Source organism: Apodemus sylvaticus, chromosome 11, assembly GCF_947179515.1.
Source record: "Apodemus sylvaticus chromosome 11, mApoSyl1.1, whole genome shotgun sequence".
NCBI lineage: Eukaryota > Metazoa > Chordata > Mammalia > Rodentia > Muridae > Apodemus > Apodemus sylvaticus.
The window spans coordinates 22655560-22666907 of NC_067482.1; the positions used below are offsets into that span (position 1 = coordinate 22655560).

The 11348-nt window shown below is 35.1% G+C and overlaps 1 protein-coding gene across 1 annotated transcript; it reads right to left on the bottom strand.

Annotated features, from left to right (window-relative positions):
- Positions 1-1103: 1103 nt before the first annotated feature.
- Positions 1104-9946, bottom strand: LOC127696016 (UDP-glucuronosyltransferase 2B1). Its single transcript, XM_052198450.1, has 6 exons — positions 9223-9946; positions 7991-8139; positions 4964-5095; positions 3126-3213; positions 2773-2992; positions 1104-1380 (listed from the first exon to the last, which is right to left on the bottom strand). The coding sequence occupies exons 1-6, from the start codon at positions 9944-9946 to the stop codon at positions 1104-1106; spliced, it is 1590 nt and encodes a 529-aa protein (XP_052054410.1).
- Between the last annotated feature and the right edge of the window lie 1402 nt (positions 9947-11348).

Here is an 11348-nt window from a genome sequence, read left to right on the forward strand (position 1 = left end):
AGAACCTGATGATAAGGAGACATGTGAAGAAACACTTTCTTCTGGATATAACATGGTTATTGCATCCATAAACTCAAAACAAATGTGACCTGCCCATCACTCGCATAAGATAAAGTAGCCAAAATTCCAAAATAAATGAGGAGGAGCTCTTAATACTCCACATAAAAGTAAAGACCTATTGGCTGTCATAGATTCATTGATAGGATAAATTATTGTTATGGAGTGAGGTGACTGTTGGTACAATGTTTGTGGTCCTGTGATGTCTGCATGTATATACACAGCACTAATTGAACTTACTGGTTTATTAAAAATCAAATAGTAAGACACAAAGCTGGCATTGGGGCATACTGGGTGAGGCCAGTGGGGATTAGAAAGGTGAACATAAGGAAAGATTTTAATATTTTATTGAATCAAGGTAAGAAATTCTGTAGGAATGAATTAAACAAAATCAGCAAATCAGATTGTGAGTCTATGGGGGGATGTTTCAGATTTGAAATATAGCATGATCTAGGTGATATTGTGGCTTAAAAAATATGACTTTTCTTGGATGTGTACTTTAAAAGTGAGAGAAAATGGACCATTTGGCAGCTTAAGTCTACTCCAAAAGGCAGAATGAGATGACAGTGTTCAGGTGAGTTATGAGTAAGAGATAAGAAGGAAAGTAAATTGATAATCTTGTCAAGTCAGAGAACTCCGAAGTACTAGAATATATGTCAGGAGCTGTAAGAATTGTTTGAAAATTATTGTTTGAAAAAGGAGGGTAGCCATTGTTTCTGGTTATTTTTGGGTATACCAAACTTCCATCAACTATTCCCTAAAGGACCTGTGGTAAAGGCTACCCTTCTTTAATCAGACAATAATTTTCAGTTACATTAAAACATTCTAAACTGAAGATAGGATGTTGTTTTCATAGCTCTGAGTATATATCTGGCATGAACCCTTGCAGGCCTTCAAAATATAGTGAATCCACGATGGCCATCTTCAATGACACCATGACAATGTTGTGTTTCAGAGGGAAGGCACCTGTTGTGACACCAGGTTCCTGCTGGAAGCAGGTGGCAGAGGCTCCTCTCTCAGGACTCTCTGCTTCAGCCTTCTTGACACTACTCATTTTTCTTCTTTCCCATGTTACCAGTCTTATGGCAGCAAAAGAGGCAACATTTTGCCATGATGAATACCACTGTTACCACACAGACCAATAGGAACCCGATCACATCCAGAGAGTGGTACTGGACCCAGCTGAGGTCATGCAGAGCTGGGCGAAGGTGCTTGGCTCCTTTGTTGCGCATGACATACTCGATCCAGAAGACAGCTCTGTCCAGGGGCTTCATTGGCTGATCATGGTGGATTCTGGATAATCTCATGGCATTCTCTTTATAGCTGAAGGGACAATGTATACAATCAAAATTAAAGAGAAGCTAATTTTCTGATTAACATAACATATATTGGTTTTGGGAAAAGTTCTACAAGTGACTCATAATGAATCACATAATCTTTCCACTCAAGCTCTGTATTTATGAGGTGGCAGGGGGAGAGTTGAATGACAGGGAAGTTAAACAGTCTTGTTCAGCACAGGCTTTTCTCTGAACTTGCTGTGTAGCTGACACTGGTCTTTAAGTACTTAATGACCTCCTGCATCCAAGTCCAACTAATGAGCTTAAGAATGTATACCAGCATGTCAGTGGCACATACTAGCTCTGTTTTTCCTTTAGTCCCCATAGAATATTTAGTTTTAATTTTAAATTTTGCTGTTGAGCAATATTTTAAACATTGGCAAGAAAAAGTATGGAGAGTCAAATTGTGTGTGTGTGTGTGTGTGTGTGTGTAAGATTTAAGAACAGGAAGTGAAATAGACACTGAATTCTCTTAAGAATCCAGGAACAGTATGTTATACTGGATTATCTCCTCTCTAGTTTCAGTTTCTCCTATTTTCTTCTTAGTCTGTTTCCTAATTTCTTTTTATAACTAGATTCCTGTTTTGAAAACACTTGTTATCATTCTTCCCTGCAAAGAATTTTTACCAGACTCAAACCAATGTTTTTTTCTGTTTCTGGACTAGGAGACTTTGCATGTAAAGAACCAGTTGCACTTTCTCCTGTTATTTGGCCTCTGGAGCACCTCATCAGGTACATTTGTCTACTGGAAAAGTTTGAAACTACAAATAGTGTTCTTTGGGTATAGTAAGAATTTAATACTGTCTCTCGTTTCTTCAGTACTGGCTATGCAATATCACATATCATTATAGAAATAAAATAAAGTTTTACCAAAAGTTTTATAACTTTGAAAATATCAGTAAATGTTTAACCTTTCATTAAGAATAAGGTTCATGATTACTATGTACATTCTTTTATATTTTGAAATAGTGTCCTTGCTACCAATCGATATATTTGTGATATTATTTATGTATATAGAATAGTTTCAGACTAATCATGTCTCATTCATTTAAATATACATTTAGAGTAACTTTATTATTAAAATAAGCACATATTTGTGACACATAATATCACAAAGTTATTCAAAATTATTCTCTTTCAAATGGGATATAAATCAATCTAATGATTTGAATCTATCACTAATTTTAAAGGAATAGTTACTCACACCAAGCATGAATGCACATATTTTCAATCCAAGCACTCAGGAGGCTGAGGCAGGCAGACTTATGAGTTCAAGGCTAGTGTTGTGGTCATATAGTAAGAAACAAAAAAGAAAAGAAAAAACCCACCTTTAAAAAAAACAATTTCAAACAATGAAGCAAACAACAAATACACTCACAAAGGGTCATTAATGACAGTCTTCAAGGCAGTCAGAAGGTCTGTAGCTGACAATGTGCTGAAGTCCACTCTAACAGCTGCTCCCTTGGCTACCAGGTGATTAATATTATCAGGTTGATCCGCAAACAAGGGAATACCAACAATAGGAATGCCATGATAGATTGCCTCATAGATTCCATTGGTTCCTCCATGAGCTATAAAAGCTTTGGTTTTGGGATGACCTGCAGTGAGAAGTGATTTTACATAATTACTGATCATAATATTAAAGAGAGGGAAATATGAAGGCACAATAGGGCACTGTTCTTAATAAATATATTATTATAGCCACAAACTTGTAGTGGAATTTTTCCTTACCAAGAAGGTCATTCTGAGGGATCCACTTGTACAGTCGAGTGTTGGATCCTAAGGTGTTTGGTTTCTTACCATCAAATCTCCACAGAACCTGTTACACACAGACAATACCCTATTTAATTACAGAAATTTCAACGCTTTGGTATATTTTATTTCTGGAGAATTGAGATTACTCAGCTTAATATTATCCAGATGATAGACAATGAAATTTAAGAGAGGAAAATTATAAACTATCACGAGATAGTAAAAGACTAAAATCAACAATACATTTTCTGTACATTGCTTCATAATAACTTGAGATTACACTTAATTATACTAATTTTATATGTCTGACAATTTGTGACAAATTAGACTATACACAAAATTTTTAGGCAAATAATATAAACCTTATCGGGAAAACTATAGTCAATTAGTAATAGCTTATGATTATGTATATCTTATATGTAATCTGATATATTTATAGGGTATATGTATATATCATATAATCTCAATATTACATCTTTTTAAATCATAGGCACACTGTTTTACCTATACTTTCATGTTCTTTTTGCTATTCATTGTATTTAGGCTTAATTTGATTCATAATAAATCATATGATACAATGTACTGTTTCCAAAAATAATTTCTTTCTTTCCAGGAAATATATTTACTTCATTTCAGATAAAATTTATTAGGAATGTCCGTGGAAAAACGTCAGTACAAAAATTTAAAATATGCTTTCTATTGTCCTAAATACATTTAATGTCTAGTATCAAACTGAGTTCTAAAGTACAAGGAAACCTCACACACTGGAATGTGAACTGTCAGTCTTTCCTTTCTGTGTGCTTTGTGCTTAGTAACATAAAAAATTATCTCTCCAATAGGAGAAATCAGTATCAAGTAATAGAATAAATGTAGTTTACAAACATCAAAAGATTGTTGCTTTTAGAACATAATTCAGTTATACATTCTATGGAGTTGCGAGCTGTTAGATTCTTCCTATATTATCCTTGCTTACATAAAACTCCATCTTTCACCATCCAGAGAAACATGCTCATCCTATGTGTTAGAAGCAGAGTTCCTTCTGATGAATTCATAATTTTATAATCTTGGGCTCACTCTTGAGTCAGTGTCTATTTTTATCTTCTCTCTTATATTTTCCCACATCAGTTATTGGGAAGAAGATATTTTTGTCTTTCTTTACATACATTTTTGTTTCATTTTATGTATGTGGGTGTTTTGCCTGCATGTAATTCCATGCACTGTGAGTGTTCTATTTGGGGGCTCTGAAGCGCACATGAGATTCCCTGGCACTTGAGTTGGGGATACTTGTGAGCTACTATGGAAGTCCTAGCAATCAAGCCCAGTTCCTCACGAAGTGCAGACAGTGCTCTTAATGCCTCGCTGTGGCCTCTTCCCAGCCCCAGCAGTATAATCCTCATTATTGCATTTCCTCTTTCTGTTTCTCCTTTCTTCCATCCTTTCTTTTACTTCTCTTCTCCTCTCACTTCTTTTGACACATTGACACACTGAATAGAACAGAAAAGCTTGAGAATCAACATGAAGTGTAAACTGGTTGTAAATATGAAGAAAGGGACCTGCCTCAGATCTCTAAGTGCCAACATGTCAGGTGTGCACAACCATGCTGAATCTAAGTGTGATCTTTCAGGTCATAGTGTAAATCATAAGTAGATTAATATTTTATCCTCTACAATTCATAATTTTCTTTTTAAAATGTTGTTTGAGATGCATAGGAAAGAGCCCAATACCTTACACTCCACAGGACTTTTCCCTACTGTAATCCAGTCAGAGGTCAATAGACTTATAATACATTTGTGCAGTTAGTGGACTCTTTATCTTACCTTCTGTGGAATCTGGGCAAGAGCAGAAGCAACAATATTGGCCTTTTCTTCTGTCAAGTTTTTAATCATTGATCCCAGAGAAAACACTACCACACCATGTTCTCCAGAGCTCTGAACAAATTCTTCCATTTCCTACAAAGAGAGTTGTAACATCACAAATGAATGGCTGCATGGGAAGCATTGGCTAAAGGACTAAGGCAAACATTACTATAGGAAATCATGTAATTATGGGAATTGTTTTAGGGAGACTGGTATATTTATTGCCTCAGGACTTACGTGGTCATGGAGGGTGCATTTTTACTATAGCACAATTGATGAAAATAAGAAAATTTGAGGACAAAATTGTTGCTATTGGAGATGTCAGTGAAATTTAGAGGATCATTAGGAGGTATTTTAAAAACAACATGAAGAGGAAGGAGAAAGATTATAAGAGCCACAGGGGATGAATGACATCTCAGTGTCCATCAGGTACAATGTAAACTCATAGATTGTAGCAGCATGTCTAAGAGCTGCACAGGTTCAAGCCAGATGAATTCCAGACTAGAAAATGGTCATGTACTTCCACTTCTAACTAAGAAGCTATTTGCAATTGATATCTGATAACAAAGGGGGAAAAATATTGAGTGACTGTGTAAATCAATCATAAACCAGAACTTATCACCAAGCAGGAATATAAATGCCATTTTCAAAAAGTGTTTTGTGTGCTTTTTCTTTCCTTTTGTTTAACTTGTGTTATTTTGGTCTTGTTTTTTAAGTTCATCCCTTTGATTTTCTTTTTTCATGATTTCTTTGAAAGAAATGTGAGGGAGGTGCAGTGAAGGAGGGAGTGTGTAGAGAGCCTTATTGGGGTGCTATGCCACCTGGCAGGAACCTGACCTCAACCAATGTGAAGTTCCTCTCCCAGCCTTTGAACTGGAACTCCCACATTTGCCATAATCCCCTCTACCTAGGGTGGAGTGCTCAGACCAAGGTGAATACTACTGTTATTCAATGGCCTGCAGTTTCCTGAGAAACACTGGCCACCTGCTGAGCAACTGAACCAGTTCTGCTGAGAAGCTTCCAGCCTTTAGGGAAGGGTTTTCTCTGCCTATATATTGGGAGTTCTTCATTAAACTTTGAGACTTTGAATAGCAGGTGTCATCTTGGGCTCTGTCTCTTTTTTGCCACCTTCCCATATATCCCCAGCTTCTCTTCCAGGTAACCTTTTTGATGTTAACTGTGGGCAGTTACTGGAGTGGAAAAGAAGAAGTGAGGTAGGGAGGAAGGGAGAGGAGGAGATGAGAGATAGAGAGGAACTCTATGATGAGCGACCAAGAGTAGGCAGCATTTGAGATATATATATATGTAAATTAATTAAATTCTTTTTTATTCTTACACTGAAATGAAAGAAATTATCTGTAGTACATTTTAAATAAAAATAAAGATGTTCTAGTGCCCAAAAAGAAAATTCCATCTCTCCCTCCCTCCCTCTCTCTCTCTCTCTCTCTCTCTCTCTCTCTCTCTCTCTCTCTCTCTCACACACACACACACACACACAACCAAAACAATAAACTGGGAATAAATTGGGAATTGAAAGTTAGGAGTACCTTATAGTAAAAGCTTGGGAATAACAAAGAAAAACAGACCCTCTAAAGAGTTGGATAATGTCTGTAAATTACTCAGAGTGCATTAATTTAAAAAGATCTCTATCATCATAAGAAATCAGAATTAAATAAACTTAGGCATATAATCCAAAGCAATCATTCCTTCAGATGCAAGTATCCTACAATTATCTGAAAATCTTTCAATAATTTTAGGTATCAGAAAATTTCAATTCAAAATATATCAATATTCCATCATAATCCACTTATCATGAATGTAACAAAAATTTAAGTAGTACAAAAATGGTCCCACAGATAATATGGAAATTGATCATTTATGCATTTATTGTAGTTATAAAGGTAAAATGATATAGAAAACAGAAATAAGCTTCTTTATATAAGCAACATTAATATGATATGTATAGTTAACCTATGTCATTCTTGGTGATATTTAAGAGAAATAATTACAATAGAAAAATCTACATAATAATGTTTATTACATCACTAGTTATAATCCCTCCAATATAGAATTATCTTAGAAATCTTCAACTGATAAATGTGTAATAAACTGTTGGTAAATATACATAATTGTGTTTTACTCAGATAGAAAAATATTATTATGAAACTTAGGAAATAGCTATTGTTTAGAGGACAGGAGAGCCAGACAGAGAAACAGTGTTGTGTTCTTTTGTATGTGGAAACTACAGAGAAAAAAACAAAATACTTGTAAAACCTAAATGTAGAAAGATTACAATGAAATGGAAAGGTTAAAAGGGAACTGTGTGTGGAACACGCATACATGAAGCTGTCTAAAACCATCTGTGTGCCATGTCATAGTCCTGCTTAGCTAAGTCTTGGCAGTGATTCTTACAATTTTCTGTTTTTCTCTCACTTCTTTTCATTCATTAATCTAACCCTGTACATTGGGCCAGGTCACTGGAACTTCACATTCTAGGACATTACCTCTGATCTCTGTTGGATATTTCTTCAACCTATTTATCTACCTATAATAACACCTATAATATCTACCTATAATAACACCTATTATCTACCTATAATAACATTTATCACACTGTATATAATAGTTCTTCATCACTATAATATTTTCTAGTAAAATATAATTTCTCTTTAGTGAAGAAATTTATACTTTGTTTCTTTAGCTGTTCGACATGTCTCTGGCATTTACTATATGTTCTTGAAGAGAATATAAATACTCTTTTATGAGTTACCTAAACACCCTTAAATCACTGACCACATTCTAAAGTGATTTGACACTCTTAAGTAATGAGACCCAGAGATGTAAGAAAATAATGTATATGCCAATTGTCAGAGAGTTCTAATCCACTTTATATATGTCTCATGAAACCAAACATCTGGAAATAATGGTAAAGAATTGTGTCCATGAAACAAGAAAAATGGTTTATCAAGGGAATCAATATAGGGTTACCTTAGGCAGTGGTTTGGCAGGTTTGCAATGGAGTCCTCCAACAAAGTCAAAATTAGGCAAGAGAGGGCGAGGAAATTCCAAGTCCCAGAAAGTTCGAATGAGCCATATGTCTGCCTTCCCCATCATCTCAGTTAATGTTGTGGGTCTCCCTACAAGCAAAACCACATAAATTCACAATGGTGATAGCAGTTTGTCTGGAAAATAGTGTGTGATTTCAAGTCATGAGTTGAGGTTATATGGACAAACAATTTAAAATGTCCCAATTATTATTTCTGATATAATTGTAGTAACGTAAATATTAATTGTGCGAAAATTACATTGATTTCCAAAGTTAACACCCATAAATTTGAAATATTTTGACTCATGCAAAGAAGCCTGAAAATGCTTTGAAAAACAGCTGTCATAGATTAGTCTATTTTATACATTTAGCAGCTATTTTCTTGATTTCTGATTCTTGAAATTCACTGTGGTAATTGGTAAGGTATGACTAAATTTCTTTTATCAGTGCTGTACTATGTTCATTACAGAAGACTAGTATTACTAACTCATTTGTATATATCAAAGTTATAGCTGGATATTTCCATGAGTAGTTAACATTTCAACTCTGTCCTATTAATTTAGGTAATATTTTATTTAATGGAAAGACATTATAAAAATAAATTAATAAAAGTGTGCATTTTGTAACAAGATTTAAAGCTTTAAGATATAAGTTTTATTGATGTAAGACATCTGAAATTCTAAGAAAATAAAGTTGCATTGTGTTTTTCTGGTTTTAGCGATACTATTTCATTGTGAAAAAGCTTTCATGATATTCTTGATAGATCTTTTAATTTGTTAGAGAGTAACTTTTGTAAGGGAATGTGTTTTCTTCAGTGCTACACAGATAGTTGGGGTAGTAAATGTTGAGTCTCTAGTGTTCTCATCTACAGTCTTTATACCACTCAATGAAATGTGGAGTTTCCTTTACTGAGACAAACATTGAGCAGATGAAATGATTACCAAGAGAAATCATCCTTGTCTCACTTTGCCTGTTTAGTAATTTCTGGAGTGTTCTAAATAGTTACTCTATAGTATTTTGCCTTGTTTTGAAGCTATTTGATTGTTTTCTATTTTTACTTTGTCAGTTCACAATTAAGAATCTCATTCTATGCTTTTATATTCACTTATCTACATTCCCATTTAAAGAAACATCAAGTCAGGATTTCACAGTAACAATAAAATGCACAGTTTACCTAGAGCATCACTGTAAAACTGACTCCAGGACTTCTCATTAAATGTTTGAAACCAAAAGTCAAAATACAGCATCTGCAGCATATTTTTCAACCTTTCCACAAACGTCATGCGGTCACTTAATTCTGACAGAACCACAGGCACATAGGAGGGGGGGAGTGGAATCCCCCCGCTGTACTTTTCATATGTGTATCCAGGACAGAAGCGGAGACTGTACACTAAAGGTGTCTTAAGTAGTTCTGCTAGCAGCTCCCCACAGGGACCGATGGCATCTGCGAGAATGACATCAAACTTAGATCCTTGGAGTTTCTTCATAAGACTCTTGTTCCAAACTACTGCTTTGCAGAAACTTTCAATGACATCTGAATATTCACTGAAGACTTTTTGCATTTTTGAATAAAATGTCCAAATTGAATGTTTTTTAAAATCGTATGTCCATTCACCTACCCAGCTTTCAAAAGTACGTTCAAGATCTTCGTTACTCAAAGGTACAGAGTAAATCTCAAAATTAATAGAAGATTCATTGCTAGGCTCAATAAGGACTGAGGCAGAAGATACAAGTACAGTGACTTCATGACCTCTGTGGACAAGTTCATCCAGAATTATCTTTATATTTATCCAATGGCTGTATTCTGTCGGCCATACCAGCACTTTCCCACAGGCTCCAGGTCTAAAGTAGCATATGAGCTGTATCAATAGCAAAACTGAAGTCTGTTTCATAGACATCTTGCTGAAGTGGAATTCTGCTGAAATCTGTCATCATTCAGAGATTTTCTTGCTTTTATGGAAGTTCAATCAATCCAGAATTAACACATAGCTTCAATCCTATTTCAAAACAAATGAGTCTGATGGTGTAATGTCCTGTGTAAATATACACATGGAACATGAACTCAAGGTTAACAAAGTTTGTTTGCTTTTTGTTGTCCCTGATACTGTTGAACTAAAATTGATTCCCCTTCTTATAAGCAGGTATTGAGCCTTGAATGTAACATATGTAAAGAGTCACAGATAAAAAGCTTGTATTTCTTAAGTGTACTTAACATCAAGGTTTTGGGTGAATCAGCATTTCTTAGACCTTGGTGTCTTTCAAATTTTTTCATATGTATAATTCATTATGTTATGTTGCTTGGTCCATGAAATTGCCATATTTCCTCCCATAAGGTGGAGGTGAACCTATAATGTTAAGGAAAGGAAGAAATCTTACACTACTTCTCTTCTACTAAATCACACACAGTTACTTGGGTCCTGAATATTTTTTAGTGGGCATGTCTTCAAGTGTGTCCTTTTTAGGTTCTGTTTGTCATTAGAAAAATCATTATTAAAAGGAATGTGGAGAGTATAGAAGTTCTTTTTGCTTAGAGTTGTATTACACAATGAAGGGCAGTAAGGGTAGGGATTGAAGGGAGCAACTTGGAGGTAGGAACCATAGATGAACAAGACTGGTTTATCCTGGTGACTCTTAGTTTTCTCTCTTACATCCAGGACTACAATCCTATTGCTGCCAACAGTCACAGTGAGATGGGGTTTTCTACAACATTTGTAAAAAAAGGAAATGTTTTAAGCATTTTATGTGGTAAAGTTCCCTCTTCTCAGATGACATATTTTGTATCAAGTTAACTAAAACTCATCAATATGAAATAACAGGAAACTCCAGTGACATACCTCTCCTAGGATTTCACCATGATGGAGTCCTTTAGCATATGTATCTACTTGTAATGCTTCCATAATCTTGTAAGTAACTCCTCCCCCATGCTCTTGCAAACAACTCAATAAATTCCTTGGCTCATCATGTCACTCCTGAGTGGAGCCATTAGTCTGGTTTTCAGTTTTCTTTCTTTGTTTCTTTCTTTCTGTCTCTCTGTCTCTCAGTCTCTCTGTCTCTCTGTCTCTCTCTCTGTCTCTCTGCCTCTCTCTCTCTCTCTCTCTCTCTCTCTCTCTCTCTCTCTCTCTCTCCCTCCCTCCCTCTCTCTCTCTCTGTCAATGCCTTTCCTGATTTTAATAGACATTAGTTCTTGTATTTCTAGGAAAAATTATCTTATGTAATTGTATCCCAAAGAGTGACAGATACAGATAAAATCAAAGGTTATTCTAGGATGTGCACTTTCTATGATTGTTGTAAATTATGTAC